General features: G+C 39.0%; 2 protein-coding genes across 2 annotated transcripts; one reads left to right on the top strand and one right to left on the bottom strand.

The window, feature by feature from the left end:
• Nucleotides 1-446: 446 nt before the first annotated feature.
• FGA (fibrinogen alpha chain) lies at nt 447-8,244 on the top strand. The gene is made up of 6 exons (XM_086464502.1): nt 447-497; nt 2,270-2,398; nt 4,527-4,710; nt 5,001-5,146; nt 6,097-7,159; nt 7,535-8,244. The coding sequence occupies exons 1-6, from the start codon at nt 447-449 to the stop codon at nt 8,242-8,244; spliced, it is 2,283 nt and encodes a 760-aa protein (XP_086320628.1).
• Nucleotides 8,245-10,593: 2,349 nt separating this feature from the next.
• On the bottom strand, nt 10,594-17,714 carry FGB (fibrinogen beta chain). Its single transcript, XM_009951660.2, has 8 exons — nt 17,637-17,714; nt 15,873-16,076; nt 14,416-14,599; nt 13,591-13,818; nt 12,864-12,977; nt 12,195-12,317; nt 11,729-12,014; nt 10,594-10,838 (listed from the first exon to the last, which is right to left on the bottom strand). Exons 1-8 carry the CDS (start codon nt 17,712-17,714, stop codon nt 10,610-10,612), a joined length of 1,446 nt encoding a protein of 481 aa, XP_009949962.1. The 3' UTR covers nt 10,594-10,609.
• Nucleotides 17,715-22,078: the final 4,364 nt, after the last annotated feature.

Consider the following 22,078-nt stretch of genomic DNA (forward strand, 5'->3'; position numbering starts at 1 on the left):
ACAGCAGTGGAACACAGTCACACAGAAAGGGCAAACCAATTACTTCGTTTTTCAAATATCAACTCTTTCATTATGCTAGCTAAATGCCCATCACACAGTGTGTGTCTTCCAGCAGGTAAGCATCACTGGATCCCTCTAGGTCTGCATACATCTTAGTTGAACATCCAGTTACAAGAAACTAAGCTTTAGACAGATTTTTCCTGGAATACATGGTGTTGCCCACATGTTGGTGCTGTACAAACTTATCTGGAGCAAATAACATCAGAAACTTGTGCAAGAGGCCCTAAGTAACCACCTAAGGGGGAGGGGGGCATTTGGAATGTTTTGTCTCCAAACAGAAGGGAGCATAATGATTAATCTCAGCTTTGCATTTGGGTTTAAATTGCACCGAAAGACCGTTGAAGAGCATCCTTTCAGTCAGAGTTCTGCTCGTTCTTCTCCTGAAGATGATATCAATGAGGATCCTCTGCGTGTTGCTCTGCCTCAACTTAGCCCGGGTATGAGTTTACTTACTTGATTCTTTTCATATCTTTCTGTTTTGAAGAGTGAGCATTTATTTAATATTCATTCATTAGATATAGATATATTTCGGCTGTTACCCAGCTCGTAAAATTCAATGCACACACATATGCACAAGGTTGCTGTAACCACTTCACTGCTGGACTTTCATCAGTAGTTCTTAAGTATCCAGCTCTCCAGTTTTGCTTAATTCAGTTTTACTGAATCTGCCTGACTTCAGGAGCAGCAAAGCGTATACTTTAACACGAATTCATAGATTCATAGGTGATGCTGTGAGTTTTAAACCTAAGTGACTGGATGCTAGTGGCTCCAGCCAGTCAGGAATTTTCATGTTTATTAGGGCGAATTCTTCCTCCTTTGGATGGTACTTCAGCAGGGTTTTCCACCTACAAAGAACACACAATGCCTTTATTAAAAATACACATTAAAAAAACAAGGATTCCTGTGGCAGCAACACTAGGTTAAACTACAGCTACGTAAGAATCAATTTTTAGCTAAGGAAAGAGACAGACTTAATTTTCAGCTATGCTAATACAAACTTGCTGGTTTCTCATTGATGTCTCAGGCCATAATCTTATGTTAGATTCTTCACATTTCTCTTTGTGACTGCTTTTTGAAGAATGTGCATGTTTTAACAAATGACAGAAATTATAGGAAGCAGATGAGACAAAAGAGAAACAGTCATATTTGAGCTGTCAATGCTGAAAGGGCATAGACCATCTAAAAGTAAAATTTGTATTTGTTATTTTTAAGAGGCACTTTGGCCAGAACCTCAGGATGAATCAAATCAACATGAATCTGCTGATTTTAATAATGACTTTCCAGTTTCCCAAGGCTGAGGTTCTGGTTCTGGAGGCTAGAATTAGGAAAACTTTCTCCCTCTGAATTAATCATCATAATAATAATTAATACTTTAAAGCATTAATTATGCTGCTTGAAAATAACATAAGGTGTGCAGAGGAATCCAGTCAAACCTAACTACATCTCAAGCCCTAAAACAGGGCTTTCTTTTATGAAAAAGAATTAATTTCTCGTCTTTTACTAAGCAATAACATAGTAGGGATCCTTACAGTGTTTTGGCTTAGAATAAGCTTGTATATATGCACTTTTTCTTTTCAGGTTTGAAGAAAATCTTAATATATTTATTTCTCTTCTTTCCATTAGCACAGTGGAATCTGTCCATCACTGACATGATTATTTTTATTATGATGTTATTAGCTTTCTTGCTCTTTATGCCAGGCAAAACAGTGCTACAAGCTGACAGTTAGCAACTCTTTTCATATATATCTTTAAGCCAGTTTTGTGTCATAGACTGAAGGTGGTAGAATGAAAGTAGAAATTTTGAAAAATTGCAGCAAATGAAAATAGAAGATAGGATGTTTTAAGTATTTGCTTTAACTTAACCAGTTTCAATCTAACTTCAAGTTAATTTTATATTTACACACAGAACACAAGATTTCCGTGGAATGATTTTATCACAATATATCCTGAGCATCACCAGCTCCCTACATAACAGCATTAATTTTAAGAGATTAGAAGCTTTATTCTGACAAAACAAACAAAATCATATCTTACAAGAAATGTCAGGAATAAATCCTTGCACTGTTCAGTGTGATGCTTTCCAGATGGCTGTCATTGCTACATGTCAGCTATGCCACTGAGTGTATGAGGATGTCAGCTTATGCTTCTATTCTCTTGGCAGCTGTTTAGTTAATCTCAGTTTTGCTTTTGCCCCTTTTTCTCCTGGCAGGCACAAGATGGGCAGAGTTCTTTTGAACAGGAGGGTGGAGGAGTGCGTGGTCCCAGGCCTGTGGAGCACAGGTCCCAGTCCACCTGCCAGTATGAGAAGAACTGGCCCATCTGTGCGGACGATGACTGGGTGAGCAATGAGCTTTGGGGGTGAAAGCAGAGCCCATCAGTAGGGCACTCACGGACCTCAGCTGGACCACTATGATGGCTGCCATGCAGCCAGCACACAGTTGGGCTTTAGGTCTGAGGGAGGTCGGGTAATGCTTCCTGTTAGGGCAGCCTGGAGAGATCTCCTGTGGGAAAGAAAAGAAAAAAAGAAAAAGAAAAAGAAAAAGAAAAAGAAAAAGAAAAAGAAAAAGAAAAAGAAAAAGAAAAAGAAAAAGAAAAAGAAAAAGAAAAAGAAAAAGAAAAAGAAAAAGAAAAAGAAAAAGAAAAAGAAAAAGAAAAAGAAAAAGAAAAAGAAAAAGAAAAAGAAAAAGAAAAAGAAAAAGAAAAAGAAAAAGAAAAAGAGAAAGAAAAAGAAAAAGAAAAAGAAAAGGAAAGAAAAAGAAAAAGAAAAAGAGAAAGAAAAAGAAAAAGAAAAAGAAAAGGAAAAAAAAAGAAAAAGAGAAAGAAAAAGAAAAAGAAAAGGAAAAAAAAAGAAAAAGAAAAAGAAAAAGAAAAGGAAAAAAAAAGAAAAAGGAAAAGAAAAAGAAAAAGAAAAAGGAAAAGGAAAAGAAAAAGAAAAGAAAAAGAAAAAGAGAAAGAAAAAGAAAAAGAAAAAGAAAAGGAAAAAAAAAGAAAAAGGAAAAGAAAAAGAAAAAGAAAAAGAAAAAGGAAAAGGAAAAGAAAAAGAAAAGAAAAAGAAAAAGGAAAAGAAAAAGGAAAAGGAAAAGAAAAAGAAAAGAAAAAGAAAAAGGAAAAGAAAAAGGAAAAGGAAAAGAAAAAGAAAAGAAAAAGAAAAAGGAAAAGAAAAAGGAAAAGGAAAGAAAAGGAAAAGAAAAAGAAAAGAAAAAGGAAAAGGAAAAGAAAAAGAAAAGAAAAAGAAAAAGGAAAAGAAAAAGGAAAAGGAAAGAAAAGGAAAAGAAAAAGGAAAAGGAAAAGAAAAAGAAAAAGAAAAGAAAAGAAAAGAAAAGAAAAGAAAAGAAAAGAAAAGAAAAGAAAAGAAAAGAAAAGAAAAGAAAAGAAAAGAAAAGAAAAGAAAAGAAAAGAAAAGAAAAGAAAAGAAAAGAAAAGAAAAGAAAAGAGAAAAGAAAAGAAAAGAAAAGAAAAGAGAAAAGAAAAGAAAAGAAAAGAAAAGAAAAGAAAAGAAAAGAAAAGAAAAGAAAAGAAAAGAAAAGAAAAGAAAAGAAAAGAAAAGAAAAGAAAAGAAAAGAAAAGAAAAGAAAAGAAAAGAAAAGAAAAGAAAAGAAAAGAAAAGAAAAGAAAAGAAAAGAAAAGAAAAAAGAAAGCAAGAGAAGAGAAATTTGCAGGGGTGCCAAATCAGAACAGAAAGTAAGCCTGGAAAAGAAAGATTAAATACAAGATGGCTATTCCTAGAAAAACATAAGGAGGATTTCTTTTCAGAATTTTGATATTGCCACTTTTGGAGTTGGTAAGAGAAAGGCACTGGAAAGAGTGATACGTGACAAAGAAAAGAAATATCTAGAAATAACTCACACTTCACTAGCTAATATTTCATAATGATTGACTGGATGTTTTTGAGTATAAGCTGTTCATTTGTCTTTCTTTTGCCTCTTGCATCTCAGCCCATCTCTATGCTACATTTATTTGATGAAATATTGGCAAAGAGCTTTAGTCTGTAAGAACATTAAGCTTTTCTGAGGAATATTTTACTTAAACAAGTTGGCCTCTAACATCCTTGCTCAAACTGGACAACAGAATTGTCCTTACAGCAGCCCTTTGGGAAATATATAGATATGTCTTATTTCACCCCTGAGGAATAGAGGAGAGGGAAAATTAAGGGTTTACTTGTTCCTCACCCCCCACTTATGGCAGGTTTCTGAGGATGAGCTTCACTGATTCCATCACACCAGTGCCAGAGGTGTAGGAGGTAAAGGATCAGCCCCCAGGTGGCTTGCTGTAAGTCACACAAGTCCTTGGCAAAGTCATTGGATGAACGGGACAGGACATCTGAAGAGAACTGGCAAAATCTAGCCCTAATTTTTTTTTCATATGTTTTCAGTGTTGGCCAAAAGTGCAAATGTTATACTAAAAAAAAAAAAAAAAAGTTTATTTGTGAAGATTTTAACACAATTATTTCCCTCTTCCAATTTTAGGGTACAAAATGTCCATCAGGCTGCAGAATGCAAGGACTGATTGATGAAACAGACCAGGATTATAGTCACAGAATAGACAAAATCAAGAAGCTCCTCCTAGAGAATCAAAACAACTATAAAAAATCCAATCGGATAATTGTGGAAACCATAAATGTCATAAAACCAGACCTGGACAGTGCTCAGCGTGAGTATCTCACACCCAGTTTCATTATCCACTGATGAACTTATTTTTTTTGGGTTTTGTGCATAAGCAATGTGTAGTGAAAATTATGCTGCACTGAACCTTATTATCAAGAGCCAGAATAAACAAGACTTTTATCTGCTAACTAGTAAAAACTAATGTAATTTTTACCTACTCAGTTCTATGAGAAATATGTTCTTAACTACGTTTCAATTACATATTTTAAAATACACTACATTTTTAGGAAAGAATATCACATGTGCATAATTAACTGTGAGGTATTTCTGTTTCAGATGTTGATGAGACTTACAATCATGTGTCAGGAGAACTGAGGCAGAGAATTGTGACTTTAAAGCAGAGAGTTGTCACTCAACTAAACAGAATTAAAGCTCTGCAGAGCAGCATCCAGGAACAGGTGGTGGAGATGAAGCGCTTGGAGGTATGTAACTGCTATGTAATTTCCACTCTTTCCAGGGCTTAGCTATGGAAGGAGGGTCTATCCATTATACTGTATGTGGTGAGCAGTGCTCCCTCTGGAAGAAAACGTGATGCAACTCTCACAGGATATGACTTGCTGAGGCAAATCCCCAAATGAGTTTCTTTCTGTGCAGCTTGGTTTTCTTTTCCTGCTGTGGGAACCAGCATGAGCTCAGGAGGACTCCTGGTCCCATCTGCCGCTTCTTCTCTCAGACAGGCAGCAAGGATGTTGTATCTGCTGATAACAGGCTTTGTATGAGGTGTTTCTCCTTCTGTAAGCAGTTGCTGAGCAGCTAGGATGAGAGGGATGTGCCCTGTCCTTCCCCAGTACTGCCACCGCTGCCCACAGCCAGTGCTGGCATTAGAGCCTGTATTCCCAGGTTGCAGCCAATTCTGACAGTAATGCGTAGAAAAGTACTGACAGAAACAGCGGTTTTGCTCAAAAGTCCATTTTGATCCCTGGATTAGAGATCTGGCTTTTGGATCCTTTGCAAAAGCCGTGGTAATATCAGGATGCCAGGGCCACTACAGGCTCTGGGACAAGTCCAGTGCCTTCCCCTCTCCTTGGAGGATCTGTTTCTGCCCCGGTCCCCAGGGAGCATGCCCAGCTCTGCAGCACTCCCTCCAAACCCAGGAAGACATACCTATGCCTCAAAGAATAAAGGGAGCAGAGATTGTGAATGTACTACAACGTACTTCTCCATGGAGCTCGTGCACTGTGCTATTGCACCTATTGTATTTACAGTGGAAATAAACCCAGGGACGATTTCAAAACTGAGCTTTGGAAAAGCTCAGCTGTAGGTGGGAGGTACCAGGGCAGCTCCCACCTTTCCCCAGTCCAGTTAAAGGATACACTTGCTTGAGAAAGTTAGGAAAGCTCCCTAACCAAATTATTTCTCTCTGTTTATGTAGGTGGACATTGATATTAAGATACGAGCTTGCAAAGGAAGCTGTGGTAGAAGTTTTGATTACCAGGTGGACAAAGAAAGCTATGACAACATCCAGAAGCAGCTTACTCAAGCCAACTCCATCAACTTGCACCCAGAGCTTCAAACAACCACCTTGAGCACACTGAAAATGAGGCCACTTAAGGACTTGAATGTTCCTGAGCATTTTAAGCAAAAGCTTCTCCCAGAAATGCAAGCTCTGAACATAATTAATAACATCAGGCAGATGCAAGCAGTATTAGAAAGAGCAGAAACAGACACAAACCCCTCCCGAGGCGACAGCATGTATCACGTGGCAGAATCGAGGGGGGATGGACCTTCACACACCAGCAAATTAATTACACCTATTCATGGGAGAGAAACCCTTAGTCTGGGAGACAAAACCTCCTCAACTGTTCATAGATGCACCAAAACTACCACCACAAAATTTATCACTGGTCCTGATGGCCCTAGAGAAGAAGTAGCTGAAAAAATGGTTTCTTCTGGTGGCTCAGACTGCTCCTATTTACAAGGAGCAGGAAATGTTGGAGGGGAAGGGAGTATGTACCACGTTGGTGGGACAGAAGGCTTCCACAAGCTAGAGAGGTTATTCCCTGAGCTAGAGTCATTTTTTACCCCTGACTCTCCATCCACTGCTAGTAGGCAGTTTGGTGGATCTAGCAGCATTTCAACTAGCAGCCGTGTAACTGGCACAGGCAGTAGCCACTTAGGTATTGGAGTATCCAGTCATTCAGGGACAGGCAAATTTGGAGACTTAGGAGAGGAGGAAGAAGATGACTTTGGAGGACTTCAGCCATCTGGATTCCCATCTGGCAGTGCAAGTCACTCCAAGACTGTAGTGACCAGCAGTTCTTCTAGTTTCAACAAGGGTGGCTCCACTTTCGAAACGAAATCACTAAAGACGCGTGAAGTATCTGAGCAGCTAGGTGGGGTGCAACATGACCAAAGTGCAGAGGATACCCCAGACTTTCAGGCACGCAGCTTCAGACCATCAGGAGTGAAGCGAAGGAGAGCCAACACTGGGAAAGGTACACAGGCATCACGGAAGTAGTTATTGAGGTAGTGGAGCCAAACTCCATCCATAACCAAACTGGCACATTAGTTTTAAATACTGCAGTACAACAGTGTGATGATAAAATGCAAGCACTGTGTCTGTTGCCAATTGGAAACAAAAAGGAAAATATTTCATTAATACTTGGTTATTAAATAGACAATTCATCATTTAAGAAGTATGTGAAGTTTTCTTTGCTGAATTCTTTTTAATGTTGCCTGTCACTATACCTAGTGTAGACCAAGACATGTTTAACAATTTTCCTCAGAGCTATTGGTACTTGGATTCCTCTGAACCTTTTATTAAATTTTGCTGATAACTCCTGTCAAACCAGATCAACTTTTTTTTTTAGACTGTGATGATATCCGCCAGAAACACACTTTTGGTACCAAAAGTGGCATTTTCAAAATCAAGCCAGCGGGATCCAATAAGGTTTTATCAGTTTATTGCGACCAAGAGACCACTTTGGGAGGATGGCTATTGATCCAACAGAGAATGGATGGATCAGTGAATTTTAACCGGACCTGGCAAGACTACAAGAGAGGTTTCGGCAGCGTGGATGGCAGAGGGCGAGGAGAGTTCTGGCTGGGCAATGAAAACATACACTTGCTGACTCAGAACGACACTCTCCTTCGCGTAGAGTTAGAGGACTGGGATGGAAATGCTGTGTATGCAGAATATATCATACAGGTAGGGTCTGAAGCAGAAGGGTATGCCCTTGCCGTGTCCTCCTACGAGGGGACTGCTGGTGACGCGCTGATGGCTGGCTGGATGGAAGAGGGCACCGAATACACATCCCATGCCCAGATGCGGTTCAGCACCTTTGACCGGGACCAGGACCGCTGGGAGGAGAGCTGTGCAGAGATGTATGGGGGCGGCTGGTGGTACAACAGTTGCCAGGCGGCCAACCTCAATGGCATTTATTACCTGGGGGGCCACTATGACCCCAGGTACAACATCCCTTATGAGATCGAAAATGGTGTAGTCTGGCTGCCATTTAGAGCCTCTGACTATTCACTCAAAATTGTTAGAATGAAAATCAAGCCCATAGAAACCCTGTAGAAAGACAGGCTTTTAATATATACGTTATGACTACAAGTTGAAAAGATTTTTTTATACATATATGTGCAAGGTGTACCTTTACTCTGGGAATTTGAAGGCAACTGGGCACATCTGTGGCTTAAAAAATAAACGCTGATTAATTAACAACAAAACAGTTCTTTCATCTTATTTATAACCAACAAACCTTTTCAAGAAAACATTGATTTAAATCCCCTTTTTATATAAACTTTGTGTATGTCTTTGACTACGTCTTTGTCTATGTCTTTGGCAGCTCACACCTTGACTGGAGATAAAAATATTTATAATCTGAATCAGTTAACACTTTGTTAGGAGTGTTAAAGAAGTAAAAGAATTTAGAAGTACATTCACCATGAACTGCCTCCAGTAACACGAACCGTGAAAGTCTGATTGAGTTCGACGGTCACACTTCTGGGCTGTCTCCTCTTATTTCCATTTCGAGGGGAGCACAACAGTGGTGGGAGTCAGTTCTCAGGCAGAGCCATGGGTAGTTTGGGTTTTCACTTTTGCCACACTCCTAACACAGAGTACACTTTGATAAATGATGCATGCATTTTAGGACTGACTTTTAAGGATCTCCTAAGCTTTTATTTTACAAATACGGAGGTAGACCTTCTGTCCCATTGATGAATTCTACTTTGTCATGCATATTGTAGCTTCAAAATAAGACAGTTCATGATAACTCATCAAAATACAACTCCCCAAACAGGTTATTATTTTCTAGTGACCAATAAAAGTTTATGACTGTAACCAGCATAAGTTAGATGAGGAGCACCTGGATGGCTATAGTACATATTTCCTTGGTTTAGAATGTTTCTTGGCACGTGTCAAGCAAGGATTCTTCTATAGATGAGGGGTTTAAATCAGCAGCTTGCTGACAGTGTGTGGTAAGGGTTTTTTTTAGCAAAAAGCTGGCTGCGTGGAAAACCAGTTATATTGGTTACACAATTGCACAAGAACATGCTGTATTTACCTTTATACCTTATGTGCAACTACACAAGTATTCAGTCTTTTTAATATTTCTGTGCTTCTACTGAGAAACAAGTGTGAGCAAACTTCCTTGCCTCCGATCTCACTGGCCAGCATGTTTCATACCACTTAACAAGATCATCAAATAATAGCAAACCAGCTCACTTTTAGCCTTTTTTCAGTGCTTCTCAAACACAGCCACTATCTAACCTTTTTGGAGAGTTTGCTGAAGAGCAGAGACATCTTTATAGCCATGTGCGGTGAAGTGTCTGTGCTTTTGGAAAAGGGGCTTCTGCTTTATGCTTTGTGGTTTTTTATTCCCTAGCCTCAATGGAAGCCTACCTATGGGGATGCTGAATATTTGCGCTCATGAGTGAGATGCTACCATGGTGTCTCCTCGTTGTCCTCCTGGACTCCACAGATTAAATCAACATGAAAAGGTTCAGATGGAATCCATCTACTGCTAGTGATCTGAGTCCCTTCTTTTGTGGAGAAAGGCAGTCCCCTCTGAGAGATGTTTGATCCTGCCTACCAGGGTTGGGAAGTCCTCTCTTTGGGGCAACGTCTGCTCCTGGCTACAGAGGGAGTCTAGACTACTGGCTTTGATGAAATACCCAACCTCCACCTACCCTATGATTTGAGTCACTCATTGCTCTAGTCCCATGATAGTGATCGTGTGAAAGACGTACCAGACAGGTCTCCTAATACAGTATTTTATTCTATGATAAAAGGATGTGCAATGGTGGGAGGGATATTAAGAGGCACAGTATGTGAGCTAGGTCCCAGGAAAGGGTAGATTTTATCCAGCATACAGGATTTTAACTAAGTGACTGATGACCTACCCATTTGTTAGATACTATCTTTTCACTTTATTCCTTCTCAACTTCTTACCAAGGTAGTTACCATCATCTTTATAATATAAAAGAAAGTGACTGTCCCTTATTTAGTGGAATGTGTTTTGCTTCTCCCCAGATAATGGATAAATACTTAGGAATCATGTGAAGAAAACTTTAGTTTTAAGGCTTTATTTAATTTTTAGAAAACATTTTTAAAAATCCTCTCTGTCTTCAAATGTGGTATAGAAATCCTCTGTAAAAGAGTGAAACAAGTGGGGTTTGGAGTTTTTTTTAATCAGCGTTATTCTATAATAGTTACTTCTGTCTTGTGAACAAATGAAAAATGGAACAAAACACACTTGTGAGTTATTTTCATCGGTCAGATTTTGATTTACAGTTGACCTAGCTTTTCAGGTCACAATATGCTCATACATACATATTTGGTTCTCACATGCAAAGACAAGCCTGAATACCATGGCTAAAAAGACACCTACGTAGGAATATTAAAAGAAAATCCCTGATTTTGTACATTTTGATAATGGTTACTGTGGAAAGTATGGCCTGATTTTCATGCTCATCTTCTTCATTGAATACCATGACCCTTTCCAGTTCATCCATACAACACCATCATCTGTACCATGTTTTGCCATATCCCAGCTGTAGGTTCCTCCCCAATAGTATCTGCCGTTGGGGTTCGCTGAGTGGCAGCGGTTGTACCACCATCCACCACCATCTTCTTTGGAGCACTGTTTTCTTGGATCTGCAGTTATCCTGATGAGAGGGAAAAAAGTGTCGAGAGTGACAGATGAACTGTAAGCAAACAGATCCACAGAGTACATTACATACACCTGCCCCTGTACTGAAATTTTCAAAATAATAAACATCTAAAATCCTCTCTGAACTTTCTGTAAAAGATTGCTCATCACAACTATGTGCTACACAGTGCACTTGGAAGGTGAAGCAACTGAGAAAACCAAGTCAAATTTCAGCTGTATCTCTTTGGGAATGTCATTTTAGTTTACTGATTGATTACAATACGATTACTTGCAGTTCATAATGATAATTCCAATATCAATGCGATTTAAAGATATAAAACAATGAGAAATGTATGTCTTCCCCAATCTAAACAATTCTTTTATTCATTAATACATAATCAGGTATTAAGATAAAGAAGTAGCACAGAGTTTAGAGATACAGTGCTAAATTATGTACTTTACAGTTGAGCTCCTGTCTTCTGAGTAGGCAGATTTATATTTGTTTTTTAAATAGGACACGCTACCTATTTCTATCCTCAGGTCCCATTATGTGTTACTGGAGTAAGTACCAATATTCTTACTTAAGCAAGACAGTGTCCTTGGCACTGCCACCATCAGTCTCAAATTTGCTTATTTGTCTATGGTAATGTCATCCATGGAATCAATAAAATTCAGCATGCTTGCTTCTTACTTGGTTGTGGAGCAGCACTAACCAAATATATAATTTTACCTGCCCTTGGCTACACCAAAACTGCATGGACATTTGGCTGGTAACTTGCAGTGATGAAAGATATTTTAAGATACTACAAAATGCTGTGAAAACTACCAGCAAATTAAAGGAATATTCTATATTCAGCTCTGTTTTAAGCTATATTTTTATCTTATATATCTAATGCAAGTACGTACCATCCATCATTGTCTCTGTCATAAGTACTGAAGAACATGCCATTGTGAATTGTCATTGTCCTGTTTTCTCCGTGCACCTGCAAAGCTCCTTCCATTAGCGCGTTGCCTGCATTGCCTTTGTAGTTACTAACTGAAAGTTGATATTTGTTTCCTTCATTCTGTACGGTGAAACCTCCATAACGAGCTGATACTTTATCACCATTCCAGTCCTCCATTTCAATTAGAACTTCAGTGGGCCCTATTTTGGTAAGCTGGCTGATCTTGTCATTTCCAAGCCAATATTCACCTGCGAAGCAACAAGTGAGAGCTCTGTGAAACAGACTTCACAATATACTTCAAGGCAACTTTTTGCCTATAGGTCTGATGAAGTGGATTAGTTAATTTTAAAAAATCAAAGAGCTTCAAAAAATTTGAGAAAACAATTTCAGTAAGAAGACCTCTTTGTATTTCATGCTCAGTGTTTTACCTGGTGTATCACAGTAGTTCTTCCCTCCACTCTTTGCAACATTTCCAAATCCTTTTTTATAATGATCCCATACTCTTCCAAAATTAACACTGCCATCCTGGCGGTTCTGAATCAAAGTCCAGCCTGCAGGAGCAAAAGTATTTAGATTAAGTTGCCATTAAAAAAGAAGCATTAAACATTAAGATTCAGCCTTTTTATCTTCATCTGAAGACAAGCAAAGCATATGGCTTCCTTGCAGCATGTCTGAGTTTTCACTGCTTACGAGCTCAGCTTTGCCATTTTTACACTTAAGTAGCACCTTGCTACTAAGGAAAGGTGGAAAAAGTGGAACTTGAAGGACTGCCCCGGTCTTTTGTCTAGCAGGGTAAGAAATGAGCCAGGCCATCCTTGTCTGTCCACCCATACATTGTCCATTCTAGTCATACTAAGATATATTTTTATTTACCAATCCTATTCCAGCAATTTATTTCTAGTTTCATTATAGAAATATCCTACTGTGCATCTGACGATGATCAACAAGACTTCTCTGAACCCATCAATCAGACTTGATTCTCAAGTAATTACAAAAGTTATAACTCCATATTAGTTTCTATAAAATGCAAATTACTAATACGATTTTTTTGTAGCATCCATATTAATATTTTAACAACACAGTTATTTCACACTAACCTCCATTGTCTGTTTGCATGTCACAGTATACTCTGTATGGTTTGACAAAAGGATCTGTCTGGATGAGGTACATTTCAGATACCTCACCTCCCTTTCTGAAAATATCCTCACATTCTGCAAGAACAAACCGGAGACTCTGTTACTGAAAGAGCTGTGAACTTCTTCACCTATCTTCTTATCCCTTGGTTTGCTGATTATAAGGGAACAATTTTAAATATAGACATAATTTTACTTTCATTTTGATTTCTGTGATACATCATGTGAAGGAATCAGGGAAGGAAGAACAGTGCACCTGCATTGATCTACTTTTCCGAACAGGAATTTCTAAAAGTTTAAACTGCGTCATGGAACACTGTATACTTTCCAATGACTTCTTGAACTAGACAAGCTTGTGAAAGAAGAACCTTTCTTCACTGAAAAAAATCAAGGGTACAACTATGATAGTCACAAATTTATCACCTCTACCTTACAAAGACCCTGAAACACATTTCTTTAAAATGCTACTGGCCACTAATGAAGACTGATATTGGGTAAAAGGATCTTTGGCCTGACCAGTATAGGCATCTATAAAAGATTTTTTTTACTTAAGTTCCCTTTCCATCTTTTCTGCTACCTTAATCAATGACACAGGCTTCAGAGGCACATTCAAGCCAATTGAATGACACATCTATCATTTTGCACAATGATATAAATGAGAGAAGAGATGTCATTATAGTTGAATAAGTACCTTTGCCTGAAACCACTGGAATATTACAGGAAACAACACATGGGGAACGGCAGTAGTCCGTCTGGGTTGCAATGGCGTTTTCTAATTTTTGTATTTTTTTGTGTAAAGAATCCACAACCGCACGAAGGACCCTGAGGCTAGATGGGATGTTATTGTCCATATTATCCTTTATATAATTATAATGTAATTCCACTTCTGTGTTGTACTGAGAAAATACATCATCATTGTCTAGAAAAGCAGAGAGATGAAAAGCAGATTAGTTTTCAACATGTTTTCCAGTTATGAAACAACGAAGAGCAATCTGTAAGCACAATTTGAGAAGACACTTCTCTCAAAAGCGAGAAGGAAGGATAGGCATTTCTTTTGCTTACTTTTCCATAGTGTGCAAAAACTATGCAGAGATTCTCAGTAAAGTGGTACATGTGTATTGTTATTTCTTTGCTATTTCTTACCAGTGGTGGTGTATTCTGCCAAAGAACTATAATTAGCTTCCTTCCAGGGAGCTGTGGTGCCAAGCCAGGAGCTGGGCATAAAGGGATTGGATGGATATAGGAAAGCAGGTAAGGGGGGAACACACGATCCTTACATGTAGAGGCCTCATATGAATCTTGCCTTACTATGAGACCCTTTCCTTTGCCTTTGTCAAAGGATTTTTTTTTTAAGATTTAAAAGGACATGGTCATGGAACCCTACTTTGCTAGATAGTCCACTGTATTTTTAATTTTTTTTAAGAGTTCCCGTTAACAAATAACAGTAGCAATGCCAAGAGAACTGCAATATCGTTTACACCAGTAAATACTATAGGAATTCATAGAAATAGCATACCTTTTCTTTGGTTTTGCCTCTTTACCAATTTATCATCTAGATCAATCATGTAGTCATAGAAAGTTGTAGAGGTTTCAGACAGTCTGCTCACTTTGTCCTTTAGATCACGAACAACTGATTTCATGTTTTTTTCCTGTTTTACCAGTGTAGTTTGCAGCTCACATCCAGTTGGACACAGCACTCCCTTAAAAGAAAAAAATGGGCTGTGAATAAAAGTCAAGATAAGAAGGTTCTAATCCCATCAGTGAATGACCATACCTTTGAACACACTGAATAGTTAGTAGTATTTAATATTTAGATAGATATTTAAGCATCTAGATAAGGACCCAAGGCATTCAACTTCTACAAATAAGCTGCAGTCTGAATGTCAGGAAGGAGCCCTGAGTCCCCCCGGAGGACTCTTTCATTGAAGCTTTTGGGAAAAGCCTTCTCTCTTCACAATTTTTTGGTCCACTATCTGCTTTTCACCTTTCTGCATTGTTAAATGTTCACGGTGTTAAGCCACCTGAACTACGATTAAAGCCTGTCAGGAGCTACCTGGTGCCTGTGCATGTTTATATCTACCCCTTTCCTCTTTCACTAACCTCAGAGAATCAACCATGTTCTCTACACCTTGTTATATGTATCTCTTGTGAAATGGACATACAATTCACAAAAAAACTATCATCTCATGGAGATGAGCACCATTGCTTCTGCAAGAAGCGCTGCACCATCAAGGACAGCAGTGTTTTAAAGAGGTGGGAAATTCTGAAGTCCCGTGAGAACCAAAATACCCAGGCAGCCTTGTGACTCCACCACAACCCTGTATTCATTAAGCTTTAACAGACTTCATTTGTTGGAAACCTCCACACTCAAATTTGCTCTCAGAGGATAAGAGGCCTCTCAGCACCGTTACAGCTTGCATTTTCTGGTAGATGGCACAGCAGGGACAGTGACGGACTACTGCAAGGCAGTGAGGAGTGTGCTAGACCTCAGCATGCTTGCATGTTCTTCTGTAAGAGCTGGGGCAGTGACTGAGGGTAGAATATAATTATGGTTTGAAACAAATTTTAAGACAGACGTGGGAGGTTGTGGTTTTTTGGTTCCTAGGGTTCCTTGAGATTATCTGAAATTCAAGCCAGCATTTCTGCAGAGCTTTTTTCTGTCCTTCTTAATACCTACATATGCAAAGCCACATGGAAAGTGCAGGCTAACCCGCAGATACTTCCTTTCCTCATTTACAGTTCAAATCTCATCTCCCCATCTTCGCTGTAGTCTGTCTGATTCTGTGACTAAGCCCATGGACTCTGTGGCATTACTCTTCTGAATGCAGTCCTACCAAACTCAAGCAAAATGAAGCAAAGTTGGGCTGCTTTAAGTGAATGACTGTCCCTTATTTGGCCAAGAAAACTCCGTGTTGGTTGCACTAGAAGAAAAGGACAGTCTGTTACCAGCTGCCTCAACAGGCAGACACCTACCAGCTCCTCTAGAGGATGCTTGCAGCCACCAGCATCAGGGTAGATGATATGTTCTTTCTTCTCCCCTGGCTTCACCCGCTTTGAGGGTCGGGGCTGGTACCCAGCCCCACTGATGGGAAGTGCCACAGGTCGGAGCGTTGGAGCTGGATCCCGCCTTCTGTCCACGGGTCGGTGGCCTCGAATTCCAAGCTGAGGGCTGTCGTCCTGCAAAGGCAGGGGGAGAGGAAACTCTGAATCTGGGAATGCTATTGTAAAATGTGATGCACAGTGTGGAGGCATCTGTTCAGCACTCTTTAGTATTTCAAATAGCAAAGAAAACCATGGAACAGAATGAAAAAAGCAATAATGGAAATATTATAGTAACATTATGTAAAAGTCATCACTATGCCCTCCCTTGTAAGACTAGTCACACTCCCACCACCTAGATAAAGGCAAACTAAAACTCCTTCAAACCAAAGCAAAATAATATTTCAATAACTTATTCTGAACAAGGAATAAAGTTTATATAGTTCAGAGCCACTAAGCACCATGAAACTTGAAGTAGTAGGATACAAAAAAAAAGTAGTTAGAGATTCTTGGGGCTAAGAACACTCAACATCACGTTATCCATGTCCCAGTTTTTCATTGGGCTACAGGAAAATTCGTAAGGTCTCAGAAAATCAGGCCACTCAAATATATCATCAGGTCTCAGGCCACATGCCAGCTACTAACTGACTGAATTAGGAAAAGCATTCAATAACATCTCTCAGGGTAGGTTTTTAGAGCTCTCTCTGATGCATATGTTCACCATCTCTGCCAGAAATGGGAAAGTCTGAGAGGCTGAGCAAGGAAAACAGGGCTGGTCCCTAAGCACTTGTTGAAATTAAACCATTTTAATTAATAGTTGTTTGAAATACTGAATCAAAATCTTTGACCATCTCAAATCCCACTCAGACTTAGCCACAAATAACAAACACTTGTAAGTATCCAGGATCAGAGGCTTCAAGCAGTTTCAAAAGTAGGCAGCATACAAATCACAAAATTGCTGAAAATGATTTAGCATAGTAGTGTTATCAGTAGGCAATGTACAGACACAAATGCTTAGATTGTATAACAGAAAATAATCTTGTTTCTGATTACCCTATTTAATTTTTGCAGGGATTTTCAAATTATAAAAAATGTAGTGAGATCTTAAATTGTATTCCCCATTAAAATATTCTACTTAAAAAAACCTAAATATAGGTTAAACTGTTATTGCAGATTGATCCTCATCACTTGCCTTTTTCTTTAACAATTGTTACCTCTCCATTTCCAATCTAAAGCTATATGAATTGGCAGTTAATTTTTTTTCAATGTCTGCTGAATCTGTAGAAAATTTTTTACTGTCTTTGAGACAGGACATGATTAATTACACATTTCTACTCCTTTGCACCTGATATTAATTGTCTCTAACATCATGTGTCAACATTGCTAAATCAATATCCTTAAATAAATTCAGGTAAATAACGAATCTTACCATCAGGCATTCATCATTCCCTATAGAAAAATAAAAGAAATAGGAAGAAAACATATCCAAACTCAGAAAATAACTATTGTTACATATACACAAATAAATAAATAAACACTTCAAGCGGAAAAAGAACAGGCACTGGATTATTTTTTTCCCATAGCTTCTAACTTATCTAACTCACGTAAGCTGAGTAAGCCATGCATGCAATTAAATTATATTAATAATTTACTATTATTATTATTCATAATAATAATTATTATTATTATCAGTATTACAATCTCCTCATCATAGTCAGCAGAGGCCTGGGATTTAATGGAGGAAACACAAAGCAGGAACAGCAGAAGCAGTTTCATGGTGCTGGCTTGCTTGGGCAGCTCAGTGACCTTCTCCCAGCAGCAGCTCTGACAGGGAGAGCTCCTTTCTGTTCCTATATATATAGGCAGCAACCCTCATTTCCCAGCTTGACAGCAATAGGAACAATCCTTCTGAGCAATCACTCTATCTCTGTTAATATTCAACCTTTCTCTTCACTGTGTGCCTGAATACATTTGTTGTTGAGCAATTTCTCTGGAAAACTCTTATCTACATGTCCCAGAGACCTCTGTTGATGCTGGCATCAAATAGATGTTTAAATCCTTAAAAGTACCTCCCACTCAGATTACAGAAGGTTACCATTTTCTCAAAAATCACAAGCCTCTTAAAGCAGCTGAAAAGGTGAACATCCAAAGAAATGTCACACTGTGACATCTCCTTTTTTTTCTCTCTGCTGAAACTCTGAATGTTTCAGAAATATTGTATTAAATCTGTCAAACATTTAAATACTTTTAATAATCTTTTAAAAGAATACAGCATGAAGTTATTTGTAATCATAGTGAAATACTCAAACATGTTTTCTGATACTTTATAAGAGCATGGCATATAACTGCTCTCATGTTAGCAGAGTTTTAACATTTCACTGTCTTTATATCCTGTGATTTTCTCATGCATTATAAACGACCATATTATACTGAATTAAATAAAATGTGCCAAGTGAGCGCCAGCACACTTTTCTGAAGTCATTCATATCAATGTCTGAAGACATGAAGAAATGCAAATTGTGGGCTGAGGTTCCATTTCAAAGACCAACTTCATGAAGCGCAAGATTTTATGGTAAGCAAAGATGAGAACAGCTAAAATTGTTTGGTTTGGGCTTTTTTCCTGTATTCATGCTGTTGTCAGAATTCTTGTAAACTATGGAGATTCCCAAAATATGAAAACTGTTTAACCTGACCGGTTTAATTATTAAACAGCTTGGGCCAAAATCAGAGTGGCTCAAGGAGCTTCAACTCACCTGAATTTGATTCCTTGCATGAGGACATCACCAACACTATTAGGTTTGGAAGAACACAAACTTCTCTCTACAGGCACTAAAGAAATCTGCCTAAGGCCAAAACTGAGATAATTAACATGTTACTTCCACTTCAAGATGCTAGACAAGATATTATCACTGATTCTGGACATCTCCCAACCTTAAATGCAGTTTTCTCCTCACGTACCTCTGAGTGAAGTTCAGTCACCCTCATCTTATGTATAAGGAAAGGACACACTGATGCTGAACCCTTGCCCAGGGCTTACGGGTAGCTGGTGGTACAGCAGAATTAAAACAAGGTCTCACTAGTCCTAAGCTAGAAACTTACTTTAAATTATCCTGGCTCAGTCCAAACAAATCTTAATTAAATTATATTTGTCCTAAATCCATTCTGAAACCATCACCATGTCCTGCAGTAACTTATGGTGTCCTTCTTTAGGCATTAAGTACTCTTCACCTCACTATGAAGAAGCGTCTGTGCAGAGGGTGTCAGGGGCTGGATGACAGGGTTTGGCACGGGAACCCCCATGCCTGCTGCAGAGTCCCAGCATGGGAAACCCCCAGGTTTCATCTGCCTTCAGATGGGATTTCCCCTTTGAAACTCAGCCTTTGGCCCTCTGAGCTCCAGTACTTTTCATTGGCTTCCCCAAGAGATTTGGGTGGTTGTGTCTTCCTGGGGATTTACCATGAACACATAGGTGTCGTACCACAGCGGGTTATCAGGTTTGTGCGTTTGTGGCTTTGTGTCAAACGAGCAGATGCCCGAGGACGGTGATTGTGAGACCAACCATCTGGTAAGTGGAGGCCTTGCCTGTGCTGCAAAGGTTTTGCCTGGGGAGTTTGATCAGCAAAAAACCAGTCCAAATCTGGAACGACATACAGCGCAATCTATGCTGGCAAACATACGCGTATGTAGAAAAACGTCTTGGCAGAAGAACTTAATCTAGGTTAGCATGCCGGTTATGAGATGTGATTTTTCTCTCGTGCTTGCAACCATTGCAGTTAGGCTGACACTTTCTAGGAACTGAATGAAGGCTTACGACCATCCAAAACCATGGCTTAAATTTATTCTGAAAATTATATCAGAGGGTTTATCTTCAAAACAGGACACCTAATTTTTTTTCCTTCATATTCCCTCCTCCAACTCACATGGTTAATAAGAAGCTGTTCCCAGAGGTGATGTGGTAGTGATACCACAACACACCTGCTATCAGGGACTGTAATAATACAACATGGACCTGCTGGTGTTCCAGGACATCCCTTTGTACAGTATTTTTGTACTGAAAAGGCACTTACTGGCAGAGGCGTACGTGTGTGTTTTAAAGAATGACTATTTGCTTGCTGTCCCTTGTGTTTGTTGTGCCGACTTGTCTGCCAGTGGTGCAACCCTCTTTACACAAACCCCCATTGGAGGAGTCAGGGCCGCCGGATCACGGCTATTCCGAGTTGAATGTTCCCCCCGCGGTGGTCTCAGGGTAGGGGAACATAACCTTCCTGGGCCATGATGAGCTACAGTGTTTACTAAATTAAATTTTAAAATAGCAGTTGATTTAGAAATGTCCTTTTAAACAACTAATGATGTAATAGTGTCATACTATGAAAAGAATACTGTAAATTTAAATGTTATCTCGGGTGAGATCAACGTCCTCATTTCTTACTTGTACCGGTAACAAATATTACTTCAAAGGTTTCTCATAAGTGAGAATTAATGCAATCTTCATGTTCCGAGAGCAAGCAAGTTCTTAAACATTAATGAGTGGGGCTGATCACTTTGGCCTTAAAACTGCACTAAAAGCACATGCAACCTACTAGTCACCGTCTTCTAAGTATAGTGATTTATAAAAAATTACATAGCTTGTTATTTGCAGAATTGCAGCTGTAGCTGGCACACAAGAATACATAAATAGTTGCATACAACAACAAAGAATAAAGTGGATATCCTAATTAATATTGCTGTCATGATTTATTGAAGTTCTGGGACTAAATTTCACCTTAGGCTAAATCTTCTAGGAAAAAAAAAGGAAATTATTAGAAAGATTAATTTGTCCTCTGATTTTCTAAAGATTACAAGGACAGCAGTAAATAAGCTGAGATTGTAAGTTTCTGAGCAGAATGTTTACTTGTAAAAAAATGAGAACTACAGGGCCAGGGTGAACACTAATATTAATAGTAATAAACAGCACACGCGAGTGGAGTTTTCTTACAAAACATAAAGGGAGAATTTTTTTTCTTGGACTGCTACAAGCATCTGTATTCAAATTTGCTTTCCTTTAAAAAGGCAGTGAAAATAAGCCTAATTCTTTCAACAGACAATAGAAAGGAAACAACTGTATCATGATATTTTATATGTTGCCAGAGATAAGCCCTTAGATCACTTCCACACATCAAATCCACCAATCAGTCAACCAGCCAGTCAGCAGGTGCACACTACTCTGTGTGTAAACTTACAAAAAATCAAAAACAAAACCAAAAAAAAAAAACCCAACAGTTTGAAGTCTCTTGCCCCGAATACCTCCTTTTAAACCTTGTGATCTTCAATCTAACCTCATCAGCCTGGGAGGACAAGACAGACTTGCCAAATTTTGACACACTGCCCCATGGAGTTTGCACTCTAGGTTGTAATTTAAGCAAGGACAGATGACATTTCCCCTCTTGAGGTGTCACGCTGACCTCTACCAGAAGCTCTGAAACCTAATGGGGATCCCCAGCATCAACGGAGGGACTACTGAAATAGGTCCTCATGTTAAACACAAAAACTGTCTGCCTTGGTTTGAAACTGAGCTGGCAACGCTCCTCCACTGTCAGTGGCACAATGTAACCAAGACCTCTCCCCCACCTCAACCCCAGATCAGGAGGCGGGGGTCAGAGCCAGTTGGACCACATTTCTAGCTATCACCTTACTTTAAATAACTATATATAAAACACCAGTGCAGCCATCAGAAACGATCCATCAGGTCCAGAAAAGAGATGGTCATTATGTCAAGCAGGCAATTCATGTGCCAGAAATAATCCTGGATTAATGCCGTCCTATGGCTAATAAAGAGGATGGGTTTGAACCAACCAATGTTGCACTAGATTACTCTTAGCCCAAATCAGTTTGCAAACCGTTCACAGCTCAGGCATGCAGACAGACATAGCAAGTGGCCAGTATAGTGGTAAAGAAAAGCAACATGATGGTGGGGCTGCAAAAGATGCACTTACCAAATCCCAGCTTTAGGGTCAGGAGGACGAGACTTGCTGAATTTAAGAGCAAATGAGTATATGTGAAGAAAGTAGGTGCCTATGGTCAATTTGCACACATGCATCAGGTTACTCTGCTTATGAAGGCAAGTGAAAAATCAGCTGGAGCATCGGGATATTTGGAAAAGA

Source organism: Leptosomus discolor, chromosome 4 (assembly GCF_034619465.1).
Source record: "Leptosomus discolor isolate bLepDis1 chromosome 4, bLepDis1.hap2, whole genome shotgun sequence".
NCBI classification, from domain to species: Eukaryota; Metazoa; Chordata; class Aves; order Leptosomiformes; family Leptosomidae; genus Leptosomus; species Leptosomus discolor.

What these genes read in the sequence shown, in the direction of transcription:
- FGB (XM_009951660.2), bottom strand. Translation starts at nt 17,714, where the DNA reads ATGAAACTGCTTCTGCTGTTCCTGCTTTGTGTTTCCTCCATTAAATCC. An exon ending in TCCAGTGGTTTCAGGCAAAG is followed by an intron (nt 12,978 to 13,590) that starts GTACTTATTCAA and finishes TTGTTCTTGCAG; the next exon opens with AATGTGAGGATATTTTCAGA. An exon ending in GACAGAGACAATGATGGATG is followed by an intron (nt 10,839 to 11,728) that starts GTACGTACTTGC and finishes CCCTCTCATCAG; the next exon opens with GATAACTGCAGATCCAAGAA.
- FGA (XM_086464502.1), top strand. Translation starts at nt 447, where the DNA reads ATGATATCAATGAGGATCCTCTGCGTGTTGCTCTGCCTCAACTTAGCC. An exon ending in TCTGCCTCAACTTAGCCCGG is followed by an intron (nt 498 to 2,269) that starts GTATGAGTTTAC and finishes TTCTCCTGGCAG; the next exon opens with GCACAAGATGGGCAGAGTTC. An exon ending in TGGAGATGAAGCGCTTGGAG is followed by an intron (nt 5,147 to 6,096) that starts GTATGTAACTGC and finishes CTGTTTATGTAG; the next exon opens with GTGGACATTGATATTAAGAT.